This window comes from Rhinolophus hipposideros, assembly GCF_964194185.1.
Source record: "Rhinolophus hipposideros genome assembly, chromosome: 26".
NCBI lineage: Eukaryota > Metazoa > Chordata > Mammalia > Chiroptera > Rhinolophidae > Rhinolophus > Rhinolophus hipposideros.
In genome coordinates, this window is record NC_138072.1 from 22,488,568 (window position 1) to 22,507,605 (window position 19,038).

The 19,038-nt window shown below is 42.2% G+C and overlaps 1 protein-coding gene across 1 annotated transcript in view; it reads left to right on the forward strand.

Annotated features, from left to right (window-relative positions):
* The first annotated feature begins 8,371 nt into the window (after positions 1-8,371).
* The window catches only part of B3GALNT2 (beta-1,3-N-acetylgalactosaminyltransferase 2), a 46,683-nt gene continuing 36,016 nt past the window's right edge, over positions 8,372-19,038 (forward strand). The window contains 2 exon segments of the mRNA XM_081039161.1: positions 8,372-8,678; positions 17,573-17,720. Coding sequence (XP_080895287.1) covers positions 8,567-8,678; positions 17,573-17,720 — 260 coding nt within the window. The 5' untranslated portion in view covers positions 8,372-8,566.

Sequence of the window (19,038 nt, forward strand, 5' to 3'; positions counted from 1 at the left end):
GCTCAAATATTCTTTTCTCTTTGAGAGGTGATGGAGATGCTTCTTTCCTTTAAAAAGGTGCAAAATGAATTTTCCCAAAGTAAAGTCTAAGTTAAAATCTCCTATTTTGAACATATGCCTGTGGCTAAACTCATCTTTACCAATTCTTGGTTGCCATCCAAAAAAAGAAAAAAGGCAAGAAAGGAGGCAAGTTTTTTACTGCCACCTACCGTTAGAAAATGCAATAGCCAGCCTGCTAAGTACTTGGAAGAGGAATGACTTGCATAGAGCACCTCAGCCACGGATAGTGGGACCACAGGTAGGTTACAGAGTCCCTGTTGTCTTAGCATCCATCCAGGTTAGCATTGCTCCTGGCCCCTTTGTCTTCTCAAAACTCCGATCTGGATGACAAGTTACATGGTTCTTACTGGCTCTTCCCATACATCATTTAAAATACTCAAATTAGTCTTTACCTCTCCCACGTACATATACACACTTCTTCAATCTGAGCCCTCCTCCCAGCTCCAATCTTTCTTTCCTGTTTTCTCAACCAAGTTTCTTGGAAAAGTAATCCACACACCACTTCTACTTCATTTCTTCTATTCCTTCCTCAACTCACTTTTGCCTTAACTACTGAAAGCTGCTAGTTACCTACCAACTATCAAACTGGTAGACACTTCTGTCTTTGCCTTAGTCTGTTTGGGCTGCAATAAAGAAGTACCATAGACTGGGTGGCTTATAAACAGAAATTTACACAGTTCTGGAGGCTGGACGTCTGAGATTAGGGTGCCAGCATGGCCAGGTTCTCCCGGGTTGCAGACAGCCAGTTTTGTGTAGACAATGACCTAGCTCTCTGGCCTCTTCTTATAAGGGCACTAATCCTACCTAGGTGCTCCACCCTCATGACCTAATCACCTCCTAAAGGCCCTCCTCCTAATACCATCACATTGGGGGTTAGGTTTCAACATGTGAATTTGGGGGACACATTCACAGCGTCCTTTGTCATTTCCTCTTCCTCTGTTTGCACCTAAATGTTTGTGCCTCTGTTCATCTTCACTCTGCACGCTATCCCTAGGTAACCACACCCCATGACTTTTTCTACAATCAACTTGATAAAGAATTCCCAAAAACTTGATTCCCAAATTCATTCATTTATTCATTCCTTTATTCGAGAAATATGTCTGGAATGCTTACAAAGTACCCGTCATTGCTCCAGGTCCTGGGCTGTATCTGTGAGGAAAGGTGCTGCTCTATGTGGGTAATAAGACAAAAAACCATAAACAAAATCAATAGGTAAACTGGACGGTATGCTAGAGGGTGATAGTGATACCGAATAGAGTGATGGAGTTTGGGAGGCATGCAGATTTCGGTGGAATAGACGGGGAAGGCTTCGCTGAGAAGGTAACATTTAACCGACTGGAAGGAGGAGAAGAAGTGAGTCGTGAAGAATCTGGAGGAAGAACAGAAGGAACAAACAGTGCAGAGATCCTGAGGCAAGACAGTCACATTCAAGGGATGGCAGAGAAGCTAGTATGGCTCTGGAACAAAGTGCACGAGGGGCAGGATAATAGGGATGAGGTTGGAGGGCACAGGGCTCCAGGTGGCACAGGGCTTGTAGGACACTGTAGGGACTTTGGTTTCCCTGGAGTGAACTGAGAGCCATTGCAGGGTTTTAGGTTAAGAAATGGCATAGTCTGACATACTTTTTAACAAGGAAGCAGATTCGGAACTCAGGTTGTGTGCTGGAGATTTCCTGGGGACACCTGTGAGGGAAGCAGAATTTTAGAGGAAGGAGTAGAACTGTGTTGCACTTGCAGCAGAGGCCATGAGCTGTCTCTTCAGAGTTCTTCTAGTTACCTCAGGGAGGAAGCTGTCCCCTTGGGCAATTCCCAGAAAGAGATTCACTGAGACTCATCGCAGTGACACTCTCCATCCTGGAGGGGAACCTGGGCGGTGCACAGCATCTCCTCAGGCCACCTTGGCACCTCTCACACAGACCTGGTCCATTTAGGAAGCACCAGCAAACACGCCTCCATCTTCCAGGTGGCACCTCTGCTTGTTTCAAGATGCTAATGACACTCGCTATCTCCTTCCTCCGAGACCCTCCATAGATTTCCCTCACCCCCAGCCAGTCCTTCTCGACACAGTGATGGAGTGCCCTGCGAAAGCATAAGTTGGTTCATGGCACTCCTCTGCTCAAAACCAACTGACTACTCTCCATTCATTTCAGAGTAAAAGCCAAAATCCTCATCACAATTTACACCATATTCTTGCTCGAGACATCACCTCTAACCTCACTTTCTGTTATTCTCCTCCTTATCTCTCTACTCCAGTTAAACCAGCCTCCTTCCTCCTCCATGAACATTTTGTGGGACGATTGGCAGTATCTATTTTCCTGCTCTTCTTGGAGAAGCCCTGAACAATTAGGATAATCAAAATACAAGAGCCAAGATGCTACAGACTGAGATGTTGAGTTGCAGCTGGTGGTATAAAAGGTTGTCTTCAAAATATTATCTGATAACCACATCGCAGGCACTTAAATGAAAAGAATTCAACTGTTGACTAAAAAAGATAGAGAAGTAATAATTTAAATAGCACAGTTTACTTGACAAAGGATGTCAGCAGTCCTGAAACCCTTGAAAAGAATGTCCAAATGGTTTTAAAAGTTTCCTAACTACTATTAACCTAACAAAAAGGGTGAATTTATTGTGTACGTGAGTAGGCAAGATGGCTTCCTTGAGGGAAAAAAGTGAATGAGAGCTACAGAGAAAATTAATGTAAAGAATTAAAAGAATTTTTTAAAAACTACCAAAATGCATATACAAAACCAAACGTATTATACATTTTAGGCTGTTTAAGAGATTTTCGAGGGCAATTTTGACTTCATTGGTTGGTAGTAAGAAGAAGTGACTCTCATGAGGAGATGAGCATGCCCTTGGAAGTGGCCATAGGGGTCAGGGGCCTGAGGCAAGAGATGGCCAGTAGGGTAACTATTGGTGAACTGGGAGGAACAATTATATCTCATATCTAGTTTTAAATTTTCCTTTCTGTATTGCATTTTCTTAGTCTAAATCCTTAATAAAGTCTGTTAAATGTCACAGCCATGTTCTAGCTGTGATTTGGGGGATAAAGGAAGGTACTATGTCCATGTTTGGGTTGGAAGCAGAAGGAACAGATGTGGCCTAAAGAAGTCCTTACAGCTGAAGGAATTGATGGAGAAAATTAGAGCAGCAGTCGGGAACAAGAGGTGACAAGTGACAGTAATGAACTTATGCAAAAGCGAACACCCTTGGGACGTTCATAGGTATTTAGGGAGGGGGCCTACAGTTTCTGGAGTTACACAGGTTAAGCGCACAGGTTGCCTTTTGGGGGATTAAAAGGAAGGTGCTCCTCCCCATCACCAGAAGGTAGAGAATTTGGGAAAATTCAGGATATGTGTACATGAAGAAATATCTATGCTAAAGTGGTTAAATCTGGAGAGAAAGATTGGGGTGGACTAAAGGAGGGTCCTAAGATTACGGTTTTTTTTACACTTGTATAACTTGAGTTTATTATAAGCAGACACTAGTTTTTTAAATTAAACATAAAATTCAGGGAGAAGGTCAATAACTATGAAAAATGATTATAAGATTCATCAGAAATAATATATTTATGTGAAATAACAGTATTGCGGGGGGAATTGCCCTCTGGATTATAAAATATTATAAAACTACAATTATCAAAGTAATATGGTGCTGATATAAGGAGGGATTAATGCAAAATATGGCTCAGAAATGAACACTGTTACGTGTAAAAAGTTTAATAAATTAAGGTGACATCATAAAGTAACAGGGAAACAATGTTCAGGGACAACAGATAGCTACATGGAAGAAAATAAATCTATTTAGGAGATCCTCACATTACATCATATTCCAAAATAAATTCCAGATGGGTTGAAAAGTTAAACAAATAAGAATATTGATCAGATCTGATGATCAGGAACATCCTAAAATGTAGAAAAAAAGAATATATTGATGATTTGAATTCATAAAAATTTTAAATGTTTTTGTGTCCAAAAAGTCATAAAATTAAATGTCCAGAAAATTGAGGAAAATATTTTCAACAAATTCAAATTTAAAGGATTAATATCCTTAATATATAAAGAGCCTATACAAATGAATGAAAGGTAAAATACACATAATTTACAAAAGAAGAAATAGTAACAGCTAATAAACAATATTCAGTCTCAATGAAAAGACTATTTTGTCCTTTAAATTAGGAAAGAATTTCTTTAAATGCTAAGGCAGGTAAGAGGAGATAAAACTTACTTGAGGGCAGACATACACATTAATGCAATGCCAGAATGAACAAAGAGCTTAAAATAATATTTTAAAAGGAGATAATCTGAAATGTGGGTGAAGTTTTATGTACAGAAGTGCCAAAATTACTTATTATAGTGTAAAATTGGAAACACCCTATGTGTCCAATAATAGGGGACCAGGTAAGAAATTACAGTGTGGACAAATGATTAAAAGTTGTATTTTCTAAGATTACAAATTAAATGTGAAAATGCTTCTGTTATATGTTAGGTGAAAATAAATGGATATAAATTCATCTGATTGCAACCTTTTAAAAAATTAAACAAAAGGAAAAATAATATAATTTTATTTGGTGTAATTTAGTTTCTTCTTTATAGTCTTCTATATTTTCCAAATTTCTTTTTATAATCATGCATTACTTTGTAGTCAGAAAAAAGAAAATTCTCCCTCAGAGCCTTCAGGATACAATCCAAATTCCTTAGCACCATGCGTGCGATCTGTGTGCTAAGGAATTTGGCTTCTGCCTCTGTTTACCTGTCACCATTCCCCAGCCCTAACTTCCCTAAGGTCAAACCAAATTGCTTGCATTTCTCTAATTGCCATGCCATCACTGACTTGGGTCTATTTGTTTTTATTATTTATTTCTTTTTTGCCTGGGGTGCTCTGGAGTGCCTTTCCCACCCTCTGGCCTTAACTGGCCTCTGATTTCAAGACCCAGCTCTGTACTTTAAAGGGGAAGCCTCTTCTGCGGAAGCTTAGTGGGGAAAAGGGGACAGATACCTCCTGCTTTCTGCGGCCATAACACTGTGGTTCCTTTCTCCTGATGGCCTCTCTCTAATTCTAATTCTCTGTTAACTTCTTCACATTTAGACTATGAGTATCTTGAGGCCACACACTGTTATCTTCAGGTTTTGAAAGTTCCTTCTTTCCATTATAAATACTGTCTTTCTATGACCTTTACCCACCTTAGTCTTGAGTTTATTAGGGGACAGGAGACAAGTAAATGGAAGGGTCACTGGTCCTATGAATAGGTGATATAGATGGTTCCCCCTGTGGTGGGATCTGAAGATGCTAAAAAGTTATTCACAATTTTTATTACAGGCCTGTCAAAGTGCCAATGACATTTCCTCTGGAGATTAAAGCATTTCGGTAATTGAAAAGAACATCTTGATTAGTCATTAAGATGGTTTTGTTTATTCCTCCCTTTAGTTCTCATTGTAACTTTGAACAGTTGTTTAAATACTGCTATTATCTGCCCCATTTCAATTCCACATTCCCAATCCTCCTACCCTGCACTACTGTTTATATTTTCTGCAGCACTTACGATCCTCTCACTGCTAACATGTATTTCCCTGTCACGTCTGTAGTTCGATTTATCCCAAGTACATACAAAAGTGCCTGGAACATACTAGCTGCTCAATAAGTATTTGCTGAATTAATAGACCTGCCTAAATTAGAGATTACTCCTCTTTTTGGGTTAACTCATTATAATTCTGTAATCACAAAATGAAAACCTCAGGATATCAAGAGACCTTTTACTACGTTTCTTGAGGATAAAAAGCAGGACACCCTTAGTAACAACCAATTACTTTCTTGACAATTTATTTCATTGAACTGTAGAAAGCAGGTCAGCCTAGTTTCTAAGCAAAGAATTTCTAACAAGAAATTTGTAGACATAACATACTCTCCTTCCTTATTGAGCTATGCAGACAGTGTCCTGGGAAAGGGGCATGCAGATCTTAGTGACATTTGCCAGGAGCCAAGAATCACAGCTTGCTAATTCCATGTATCCCACAAGAAGGAAAAAATGTTCTTTCTTGTCTTCAGGGCATTCAGGATGCCATGGAGAGCATGTAGGGGCCCAAAAGACTCCCCAAACTGTTTAGAAACAGTAGTGTTTCTCATATTTATGTAATGTACTCTGGTAGCCAACTTCTAAGATGACCCCCAATGATCCTTGCCTCTGGTGTTCACACCATTGTGTTGCTCCCTCTGCAGTGAATCAGGACTGCTCTGTGTGACCAATAGAACACTGCAGAAGTGACAGGATTCATCATAGAAGGCATTGCAGCATCTGCACTGGTCTCTTGGATTTCTAGCTCTTGGGGAAGCAAATCACCATGGTGCAGGAACACTAAAGCAGCTCACTAGAGAGACCCACTTAGTGAGGTCAAAGGAAGCACCCGCTTGTCAGCCAGGTAAGTGAGTCACTGTGGGGACAGAGTTCCAGAGAGCAATTTCCAGGCTCTCAGCCTCACGTGGAAAGGTGCTGGCTCAGGTAGTAGATGGCCATCAGCTGTGATTGGTTGGCCATCAGCTGTAACCAGTTAGCCAATTAGTCACTGACTAGGCTAGTTGGTTGGTTGTCAGGCAGAAAAGTGGACGGTGGATTGTGGATCGTGTGGATCCTACTTCGTGTGTCTTGCCCTGCTGCCCGTGAGACTCAGGTGTAGAAGGGCACCTTTTGGGGTACTGGCAGATGTCTGCTCCCTGTGTCTCCAACCCAACCACCAGCAAGAATATAGTGGTATGACTCCCCAATCTATGGCTCCGTGGGTGTTCTTTTTGGCCTCACGGTATCCTGTGTTCTTGTGCGGGGAGCGGGACCAGAGACCCCGCATGACACCCTGCATGACAGCCACCACGAAGCAGATGATCCACCGCCAGTCAAGCTTACAGAGGACCACAGCCCCTTCCCGCAACTTCATGGGAGACCCTGAACCAGAACTTGGCTCCCAAATTCCTGACCCACAGCAATTGTGAGACATAGTCAATTATTGCCGTTTTAAGAGTTTCAGAGTGATTTGTTGGTAGCAATAGATTGCTAACAAACATCCAAATCTCTTTATAGGAGAAAAGTTACTTCTGACCTTAATTAGATTTTTATTTTACTTACACATAGTATAAACTCCTTAGGTTTATAGCATTTACACAACTATTAAACCAAAGTAGATGTAAAATTAAATATAGTGCAGGCAATATTCCAAAACAATCCAATACAAAGTCATTGTAATAGAGGGCTGTTTTGCTGAAATTAAATTGCCCGAGTCTGTAGTACTAACCATGCCTGATTCGTCTCCTTTCCGACTGTTCAGTTCCTTGAACAAATTATCTTATTTTCCTTAAGCCTGTCTGAAGTGGATTTTCTGTGGCTTTCACCAAGGCTTCTGTGACAATTTGTGAAACGTAAAACAAAAAACCGTAAGTAGGCACCCTTGGTCACCCTGTCCTGAGGATCTGGCCTCTTCGCCCCGCGCCGTCTCCACGAGGGCCCCTCGTGCGCTTGGCCAGCCGGCCAGGAGGGGGCGCAGCTGCACGCACCTGGGCACCATTCCGCGTGGAAGGTGCGCACGGAGACCGCACCCCGCCCGGGGTTCGCGGCTCTCGGGCTTCACGTGCTGCGGGAGGCGCGCAAACGCCGGCTCCGCTCCCTGCTCCGCAGCGCCGGCGTGAACCCGGCCACGTGGACCTCTGCCCGCAGCTCGGTCCCCTCCCTGGGTGCGGTCACTCCTCCGGGGTCCTGAACACAGGCACCGGCAGGGCCGCTACCCGTTACACCGAGACTCGCACTAGATGGTTCACTGCTGGGACCCGCATCAGGCTGCCCCGCGCGCCCTGCGGGCCGAGGACTCAACAGGATCCCGCCTCGCACAGAAGGCAGCACTTCTGTGTGACTGAAAACAGGAGTCACTCATAGCTCGTTAGACTGGCCTCAGCTGGGCTCAGCACCTGCGGCTGCCGCCCCCTCCGAGCACCAGGTTTGCCCGCATTCCCTCCCCGCTGCCGTCGGGGGTGTAGAAGGCTTTAAGAAGGGATGCGCATGCTCCGTGGGGGGCCTCGCGCTTCGCCTTCGCGCCCGCCGAGGGACGTAAGCAAGTGCCTGGGATTCTGGGAAATGTAGTTTACGAGCCTCAGAGTCACTAGTGCGCCCCTGCCTGCGCGGGAAGCGGGACTTCAGCTCCCAGCTGGCTGGCGGGAGCGGGAGGGGATGCGGAAGAAGGGGAGGGGCGAGTGAGAAAAGGAGGGCGGGCCCGGGGGAAGGCCGGGCGGAGGGGCGGGGCTCCGGCCGCCTAGCCGCCGCCGCCCGCGGGCTGAGGAGTCTGAGGACCCGGAGGTGCGGGCCGGGAGCCACGAGGAGCCTGGACGGCCGCGGGTGCACCCAGAGTGGTCCCGAGCGTGTCGGCCGCCGCTCGTCGGCCGCCCCACTTGCAGACCCCCTCCCCTCCGCCGGGACGCGGGAGAACCCGGCGCGCGGCGGGGGCGCGAGGTGGGGCCGGCGGGGGCGGCCAATGCGAAACTGGCTGGTGCTGCTGTGCCCGTGCGTGCTCGGGGCCGCGCTGCACCTCTGGTTGCGGCTGCGCTCCCCGCCACCCGCGCGCGCCTCCGCCGCCGGCCCCGCAGGTGAGCTCCGGCCGCGGCTGGCCGCGGGGGCGGGAGTGCGGGGGACGGGCCACACGCGGTGTCGCCGGGCCACACAGATGGCCGTTTTCGTCCGCGAGCGCTGGAGTCGCGCAAACTTGGAGGCGCTCGCTGTGCGCGTCCCGGGGCCGCTCACCTCCCGCTTCCTTTGTGGTCCCGGCGGCGGGGCCCGTGCGGGACGGAGCCTCGCGTGTCCTTCGGGCCAGCGGTCGCTTCCTTCCTCGCAACTTGTTGGTCTCGCTGGGTGAGGACTGTGAGTGCCGCGATCACGTCGGTGCGTGTGTTGTTACGAGGCGGCCGGGCTTGGCTTTTAAGGAGTAATTTGGCGTCAGGAATGTGCGGTTTCGTGTTCTTTGAAAACTGCGCGATGGAAGTCGGTTAAACACGTGCGGACGCGGACGAGCCCGGCGACGCGAGGACTCGCTGCTGTGACTTTGGCTGGTGGAGCAGGAATGGAGGAGCAGGAACAGGCCAGCCGCCCGACGGCGTGTCCGTGTGCTCAGAGCACGCTCGTGGGAATGCAGCCCTTTCCGCCGCGCAGCCCGGGGACCGCTGTGCCCGTGGGAGGTGCCCGGGGGTTTTCTCCGTTGTTACCGGTTCCCCCGCCCTGAGCGCCACTGAAGGTTCCCCTGTTTTTGCCTCCTTTTTAGAGGGCTTGCCCCAGGACACAAAGAAACCAGAAAGGCTCCTTTGAAGAGGAAGTAATCCTCCCTTTTTTTTTTTTTTTTTTTACTACGTAGGGATTTTTTTTTTTCACGTCTCCCCCAAACAGCTGTTATCCAAAAGTTTTTATAATTAGAATCGAATGTTTGCAATTCTGAGACGGGTCTGTGCCTTGATTTATAAGTAGAACGTACAGAAACGAATTGGGCAATCCTCGTGGTTATGGGCTTCTTTATTCTGGTAACGCTCTTAACGTCTTTTTCTGTTACACAAACCACAAGCCCTTTGAAAAGGCTGTTTGTGTCACTGGAACAGAATCAAAATGCTCTTTAAGTGATTTAATGAAAGTACAGTGTTACAGGGCTTTTAACCTATTAACAGGTTAGGATTTTTTATTTTTTTAGTATTTTGTGAACTGATCTAAGGAAAGACTGCCATGTACGTAAAACGCTTTGGGTTTGTATCTTACAGGTTTCTCTTTCTTTCTTTCTTTTTCTTTTTTTTTTGTATGATGAGTGAGCTCTACTGGAATTTACTTGCAGGGTGTCCTTGGTGGACGTATGACCTTAACAGTCTTTGGGTTCTATACACAAGCAAAAACCCTGTCTTCAAGCGTAAGACTTAGTGGGCCTGCCGACAGTTGCTCAGTTTGAGAGATAAGTTTGTCCCATTCCGTTAGTGTTTGGATGATGCCCTCACCTGCCATCCACTTAGACCAGGTAGATGATGGGAAACTACGAGGTAGGCCCAGAAAAGGGATGTGGCTACAGGGTAGCGATCAGTACTAGTGTATAAATTAACTGACTTTAGATGGATATTGTGCATCTGGTTAGATAACAAATTAGAGTATTTTAATCAAGTACATGAAACCTGACAGAGTCCTAACTTTCCTTTCTTACTTTTGGTACTTTCAAAACTAAAAGCAATAGTAGCATTTTGATTGCTAAAATTTCCCGCCGTTCCCATCCCCATGGTGTTGTCACCATGTTTAAACTAAAACATTTGGGCATGTTTACGTTTTCAACCCTCATATCATTACACCATAAGCCTAAAGTGAGAGAAAATACAGGATTTTGACAAGCATTCTTCCCTTGAATTAATGTTGTAAGATTTGTTTTTCTTCTCTTTTCTCTCCTGCCTCTTTGTGTCCCATCTCATTAAGCCACTACAGTATTTTTTGAAAGGGACATTTATCTTCCCTGAATATTAAAAAAAAGGCCCTCTGACTTGCAGTTGATTCAGCAAATATTTGAGAGCCTGCTCTGCCTGCCCTGTTGTAGGTGTGGAATTACAGCAAGATCAAGTCCCTGCCTTCATGCAGTTTACAATTTAGAAGGGAAGACAGAACATAGGAAGTAATTATTGAATATCCTAGGGAGAAGTGGTAAGTGTGGCGACAAAAATAAAGCGGTGTCAGAGGGCAGAGAATGACGTGCTGCTGTTTTAAATACAGGGATCAGGGCAAGCCTCTGAAGAGGTGACAGCTGAGCGAGGATGTGGATGAAGTGAGTCACGTTCGGACCTGGTACTTTTCTAAGGCACTGGCTCATTTTAAACAGCTGAAGCACGGGGAGAGCAACTGGTGAAGCTGGAGCAGGTCTTGTGGAAGCCGGCACGTTGAGGGGTGACGAGGAAGATGGAGGCAGAGACAGCCATTGGACTGGAGACGACCATGTGGGGTCATGCCTGAGCAGGAATCTTTTAAGTTAATTTGGAAATGATGTGCTAAAGAAAGGCTTCTCTTTCTGGAATCTCGGAAACGAGCGTATCCAGCAAATGCCTCGACGCTGGGTGTTGTGCTGGTCGTTGCTCTCAAGGTCTAATTGAAACAGACACAGGGCAAGTAGAGGCAAAAGACGGAGCTTGCTTTGAAATTTCGCCTGGGGCTGCTTCTTCCAAAATTATCCCTAGATGCTGATCTTGTCTGTGCTTGTTCCCATGTTTATAAAATGATGACCTCATAGGGTTTTTGTGAAGGTACAGTTAATAAAACACCCAGAACAGTACCTGTTTCACAGTGAACACTCCATGAATCTTAGGGAGCATGGCAGTGGAGTGCGTAGTGGCTGGTGTCTGTGCTAGGGAGGTGTCTGAAATCCAGAGAGCTTGCTAGGCTGTGGGTGATGATGGTTCTTATCAGGAGATGTGTGATGAACTGTATGACTTCCTCATTTTCAAGATTTCTGTCTGTTTTGATGTCATCTGAGGACATGCATATGCAAGTGGCAATTCTGTTGTGATTTTTAAGACTCCTTGGGCTTATTTTGAACAATCAGTTTTCAAGTCAGTCTCCCTCTTCTTCAATAAACTTTTGGACGTCCCCTGTCCGTGCAGAGCCTAGCAGGTTGCCAGACTCTCAGGATATATTACATATTAAACAAGAGAAAAGGCCGATGTCATCAGGGATCTCTTGTGGGGTTTTAATTATTCTTGACACTGAATGTTTGTTTATTGCTGTATGTATCTGCCAGCTACAACAATGAACATAAGAGGTGCTCAGTAATTTGAAGAAATGAATCAAGAGAATAAAACTGGCAAAGTATAAATGAATTTGTTACTTATAGATCGTGTTTTCTACGATGACCTTATGATTTAATTTTTGTCTTATAAAAGTAAAACACATTCTTTGTAGAAAATTTTGAAATTCTTTTTTAAAAAGGAAAAATGATCTTTACTGGATAGTTTTGAATGTACATACATGTAATACATGTTCGGGGGGAATTAGTATTAAAATTTTTATTGATGTATAAGATACATTCAGAAAAATACATGTAAATAAATGTGCAGCTTGATATGTTTTCACACACTGAATACACCCAACTAATCACCCCAATTTAAAACAGGAACACTGCCCACATCCCAGCAGCTCCCTTCATGCTCCTTCTGTCACTTCTGAGAGTGGTGCCACCGTCCTCATCTTTAATGGCAGATTTGCGTGTTTTTGCACTTTATGTAAATAGAACCATACACTATGTACGTTGTTCTTATAGCCTGCTTATCTTACTGAATATGGTAGAACAATATTTAATGATATGTTTACAACATAATTTTAATGGCTGCATAGTAGTCTAGCACATATTAATAGATACACCAACCATAGTCTATTTAAGTAATCCGTTATTTGGGCATCTATGTATTTTGCAGGCTTTCTCTCTAATAAGTGACACCCTGGTGAATAGACATCTTTCAGTGCATCACTGATTATTTCTTTAGAATAAGTTCATATGCAGGGAATTGCTGGACAACACTTACACGGTTCTGAGTTACTTCATGTGCATTGGCAAATTGTCCCGCAGAAGACTCTACCAAATTATATTTCTACCAGCAGTAGAGAAGAGTAGCCATTTCCTTGAAATATAACTATCAATATTTCCTTGAAATACTAGTCATTCAGGTATTGTCACTTAAGAAGATATTTGTCAGTTTGAATGTAAAATAAAACTGTATCTCAGTTGCTCTAATTCACACTGGATTCCTAGGAAATTGAACTTTTTCATAGGTTTGTAGGGTGTTCGCATTTCTTCTATGAATTATCATTGTCTTGTCACATATTTACTTCTTAGTGTTTCTTTTCTGTTTTGGGACACCAGCATCAAACTCGGTATCCCATTGTTGCAACTTGTAGCAGAGGGTGAGGAAAGGGGAGAGCCAAAGGCTAGGAAGGGGGGGTAGGAACTTAGAGGTTGTTACACAGGCATTTATCGAGCATTCACTGTGGGTTTCATACTGGGTAACACAGTACTCACGGGTCTGAGGGGCTGCTTTTACATTGATGGTATGTGGTAGAACAACCCACTTTGTAAAATTGGGGTATAATTGAAAGTTTCCAGTATGCAGCATAATGATTGGATATATGTACATATTGCAACATGATCATGATATGTATAGCTAACATCCATCACCACACAGCTACAAATTATTGTCTTTCTCTTTTTGATTTATTTCACTTAGCATAATGCCTTCAAGGTCCAACCTCGTTGCAAATAGCAAAATTTCCTTCTGTTTTATGACTGAATAATTTTCCATTATGTGTATATAACAAATTTTCTTTATCCATCCATTCACTGATGGACAGAATATATTTCCGTGTCTTGGCTATTACAAAGCTGCAAGGAACAGGGGGGTGCGTATATCTTTTCAAATTAGTGTTTTCATTTCCTACAAATAAATACCCTGAAGTAAAATTGCTGGATCCTATGGTATTGCTATTTTTAAGTTTTTGAGGAACCTCCATACTGGAGCCACATAGTGGCTGCACCATTTTCTTTCCCACCAACAGTGCACGAGGGTTCCCTTTTCTCCACATCCTTACCAACGTTTGTTATTTCTTATCTTTTTAATACTAGCCATTCTAACTGGTGTGAGGTGACATCTCACTGTGGTTTTGACTTGCATCTCCCTGATGATGAGTGATGTTTGGCATCTTTTCATGTCTATTGGCCATCTTTATGTCCTCCTGGGAAAATGTCTATTCAGATCCTCTGGCCATTTTTCAGTAGGATTGTTTGGGTTTTTGCCATTGAGTTGTATTTTGGATTTATGAGTTGTATTTTGGATTTATTAATCCCTTATCAGACACACGATTTGCAGATATTTTCTCCCACTCAATGGGTTGCCTTTTCATTTGGTTGATGGTTTCCTTTGCTGTGCAGAATCTTTTTATTTTGATACAGTCCCACTTGTTTATTTTTGCTTCTGCTGCCTGTGTTTGATGTGAAATCCAAAAAATTATCAGCAAGACCAATGTCAAGGAACTTAGCGCCTATGTTTTCTTTTAGGAGTCTTATGGTTTTAGATCTTTCACATATTTAATTTTGAGTTGATTCTTGTATATGGTGTCAGGTAGTGTTCCATTTTAATTCTTTTGCATGTAAGTGTCCAGTTTTCCCCAACACGATTTATTGAAGAGACTGTTCTTTCTCTGTTGTATATTCTTGGTTCCTTTGTCATAAATGAATTGGCCACGTGTGGGTTTATTCCTCAACTCGATTCTGTTCCATTGATCTATCTGTTTTTATGCCAATACCATACTGGTTTGAATACGATAACTTTGTAGTATAGTTTGAAATCAGGAAATGTGATCCCTCCAGCTAAGTTCTTCCTTCTCGGATTGCTTTGGCTACTTGGGTCTTTTGTGGTCCATACAAATTTTAGGATTGTTGGTTGTATTTCTGTGGAAAATGCCATTAGAATTTTGATAGAAATTGCATTGAATCTATAGATCACTTTGGATAGTATGGGCATTTTAACAATATTAATTCTTGCAATGCATGAACACAGAATATCTTTCCAGTAATTTGTGTCTTCAGTTTCTTTCTTCAATGTCTTATAGTTTTCAGTGTACACGTCTTTCACTTCCTTGGTTAAATTTATTCCTAGGTATTTTATTCTTTATGATACATTTGTAAATAGGATTCTTAATTTCTTTTTTGATTATCTGTTATTAGTGCATGTATACGGCTGCACATGATTATTTTGTCAGTATACAAGAATAATTTTGTATTCTGCAATTTTACTAAATTTGTTTATTAATTCTAATAGTTTTTTGGTTGAGTCTTTAGAAACCTATTTTTCAGTATATCTGGAAGTAGAAGTTCTCTAAAAGTCCAAAATCTGCCATGTACGATGTCTCCTCTGTGAGGAAAAGAAAAATGCATATAAAGTAAAGCAGTTTAACAGAAGCAGTTTAGACATGGATTAGAAACAGGAAAGATTGGCAGTGGCAGAGAGTGGAATAAGATCCAAAAGTAGTTTACAGCCATAATCCATGAGATTTTCTCATGCCACGTGGTTATCTTCGTGTTTGTTTATTTTCGGACAACTTTTGTTTGATATGGAATGATATGGGAAGTCATGGAGAAACGATTGGGATGCCCTTGTCATGGTCCAGGTGGAAAAGTCTGAACTGAAGCAGCGGCTAAAATTAATGACGAGAAAGGGATAGATCTGAGAAAATTTTTAATAGAGATTTTTGTCGTCAAGAAAAGGTTGTGTTTCATGTAATTCATTTCTAAAAGATTTATTTTGATTATCCATCAAAAATAAGGTAATGAAGTTTGGCATCGAAAGGGATGTTTCAGTTATTTTGAAATTTCACTTGTGTGCAGCAACCTTGTTTTCTGATGTCAAATAAATGAGGTTAAATGGGGTATTTGCTCTTCTACAGCATTTAATCCTTTGAGAAGACATTTTGAAACAGATGAAATACAATAGCTAAAGATTTTTTTTGGTATCTGTTTTCTCTGATTAGGAAACTGAAGGCACAAGGGATTTAAGTATTATAATAACTTCTTACTGATACTATGCAGTCAAATATGGCGACTGTGAAATAAGTGTCAGATGTGTCTGGTTACTCCATTTGCCTCGTTACTAAAATGTGCTTACTGTTAGTATTTCTGTGTAAAAGTAGGGGTTGGGAATGGGATATCATTACAAACTTTACATAAACGTTTAACTTACTCTACAAATTCAGACTCATTTAGCGTTAGTTCCATTGGTGGCCACAACTTTCATTGTATAGTTACATATTTAAATGGATGGATGGATGGGGGCGAGATCTGAGAAGAAAAATGTTCCTGGGCCATTTAAAAAAAGTAAAACTGCTAACTAGCATTTTCAGTTGATTCACTACTTGAATTGGTCTTGTGGATAAAAGATCAGAATTTAGACTCAGATGAGCTACATTAGGCTTTACAGCTTAATGGAATGGAATAGTGATGAAGAACAGAGTTAGATTGCCTGGGATCAAATCTTAGCCTAACCATTTGCTAGCTGTTTGACTAAGGGGAAGTTACTGAATTCTGTGTCTCCTCATTTGTTTAATAAGGAGCCTAACTCTACCTACTTCTCAGGGTTGTGAGCATTAAATGATACTCGATACATAGTATATAGTAGGTGTTTAGTAAATATGGCCTGTTAAACTTAATCCATGAAAATTTGGATTAACAATTAAAGATAAATTGTCCTTTGTAGAAGAATTCATTTTAGTACAAGATTTATGGTAGGGTGAAATAACAAGTATCTCTGTACCATTTTAGAATTGAAGTACCTTTTTAGAATCGTATCTATTGTGGAAAAAAAAGATCTATACAGAAATTCCTTTATTCCTATAATTATCCAATTAGAGGAATCTGTCCCCAGATTTTCTTTTTATTAATTGGTCCTTTGAAAAAAATGTCAACATGTTTTTGTTGTCTTTTGACTGAATACCTAGATCCTATGGCTTATAAAAACATTGCATTTAATGTAGTAAATCCCTGGCCTCAATCGTTTATTTTTGGAAACATTTTGGATCAGTTCCCATCATTGGAGAAAGATGAAATGGATCCCTCATCAAAGCTATTTATAAGCTTGTAGCTCTCAAGCTTTGAAACTGGTGACAAACACAGGGACAGAGTATCTTTCCCTTCTATCTTCTAAGGACAAATTTTTAAAATGTAATCCTACCCATTAAACCATGTAACAGTAAAAAATGAGCCATTCATATGACTTGTCACTTGATTTTATTTTTTTTTTACTAGAAATGTTGCTTCCCCTCATTCTTTAGAATATTTAGTAAGTGATAAAAGGTTTGCTGGCTGTAGAATTTATTGGCATTAATAAGGGATCTGGTGCTTTTCCAGATGGGAGTCTTTCCGCTCCATCTCCCAAACCTAATAATTAATATTAATGCAAGACTTCACCTTTTGAAAGCACATTTCTTCAGCGTCATTGTCGTCATCGTTAGTTGCCATCTACTTGCCTGGTACCAAACTAGGACCTTTGTACACATGATCTTATTTGATTTTTATGACAACTCTACTGGTCCGAGCAGTATTATACTTACTTGTGGTTAAGGAAACTGAGACTCAAGAAGTTAAATAACTTTTATATGTAATATGAAAGAGCCAGGCTTCTGGCTATGGCCTAGTTGACTCAGCCTGCCCACTATTCTGTGGTTTGTGCCACATTGCCTTACAAAACTGATTCTTTCCATAAACATCTTGTTTTGAAGACTTTACATACTTATGTGAGCATGAATACATACATATGTGTGGAAGATAAAAAGACTACACCAAACTGGATAGTGGGTTAATGGGTGCTGAAAAATTTTTTTCTTTGTATTTGTTTTTTCTGTACATGAACATATATATTTGTATTTCGTAATAGACATGTTTATGTTAAACATTGAACTTAGTAATTGACATTTCCAATTTATTATTGCTTATTTCTAGATCAATTGACCTCATTTCCTCGGTGGGAATCTAGTCACTATGATGTGGTAGTTGGTGTGTTGTCAGCCCGCAATCACCATGAACTTCGAAATGTGATAAGAAGCACCTGGCTGAAGCACCTAACACAACACCCAGCACTAAGTCAACGGTAGGTTTTCTGCGTTGCCACCTTGCCTGATTCACTGAAGAACACTTCTGGAAAGCCTCTTCCTGGATAGTCAGACGTCATTCAGACAGGCGGCCTCTTGCCGGGGAGAAGTAGCTAGTTCATTTTGCTTTTCCTCCATATGGCTGAGCCCCAAGAGTAAGTTGAACCAAAATTTTAAGCCTAAAGATAGTTGGGGGAGAGTATTGTCATTGGTTAACATACCTAGTATTTAGACATCCCTAGTATTTATTGTGTTATTTATTTATGTATTTTTTACCTTGGATTTGGAATGGCAATTCTTAAAAGGCTCTGTTCCAGACTAATTCTCTGCTTAGACACATTGTGTCGAAATACACCTTTTACTAACTTCACAGAGATATACTTAATGTTTTCACTTCTGTGGTGTTTTTCAGTTGTTTGATCTGCAAGTGTGTTTAATACGTCACACTTCTCCCAGACTGCCCTTCCAGGGCTGAGCTTTGCTAGCACAGCCTGTGTTGACATTAGATGGCTTGGTTACTGGTTAGGAGCCTAAGGCCTTAGTCTTCTCAGCGAGACCGGCCTCTAAGGATTGTGTACTGAAGCGTTCGTGGGAGAGAAGCATGGAAGCTTGGACTTTAGTTATGTGAAGACACTCGGGTGATAAGCAGAGAGGGCCCTGCGGATTGCATTAAACTGTCACATTTGTGACTGAGTAGCTGTAAAAGCGAATTGCAGTTGTGAATTTTCTTGTCACCAGCAATGAACATTTATAGATTTCCTATCTTATTCATAGCAGCTTTCATTCCTTTTCAAGACAGGTTTCTTTAGTTCATGATCGCAATGATAATAGAACCTATTACCCGGCAACTGAAAGGCCTCAGAATCGTCTCTACCGTCAGAACCACCTCCAAAACCTGCTCTTCCTATATAGTCTTTCCCAGCTCAGAAATAATGATCCACCTCTGCCAGGAGCTCAGACCAAAAGCCGTGGTGTTTGTATTGTAAATGGGGGGCAAATCCCCCTCGTGGGGCCTTTGAGGATCAATCTGCCATGTCCACAGACATTGCACCAGGAGAAGCATATGGAATTAATTACAGGATTTATCACACTCACAGATCCTAGAGAGGAAGGCACAGCACGCTACATAGGGCCATACAGGAGCGGCCCGGCCCAGCAGGTGGGAGCCAAGAGAATGACGACCCATGGACACGCGCCTTTATTGGGGGTCATGGTGGGGAATACAGTTGACCCTTGAACAAGATGCGTTTGAACTGCGTGGGTCCACTCGTGGATTTTTTCGATAAATACTATAACGGATTTTATTTTCTTAATGAC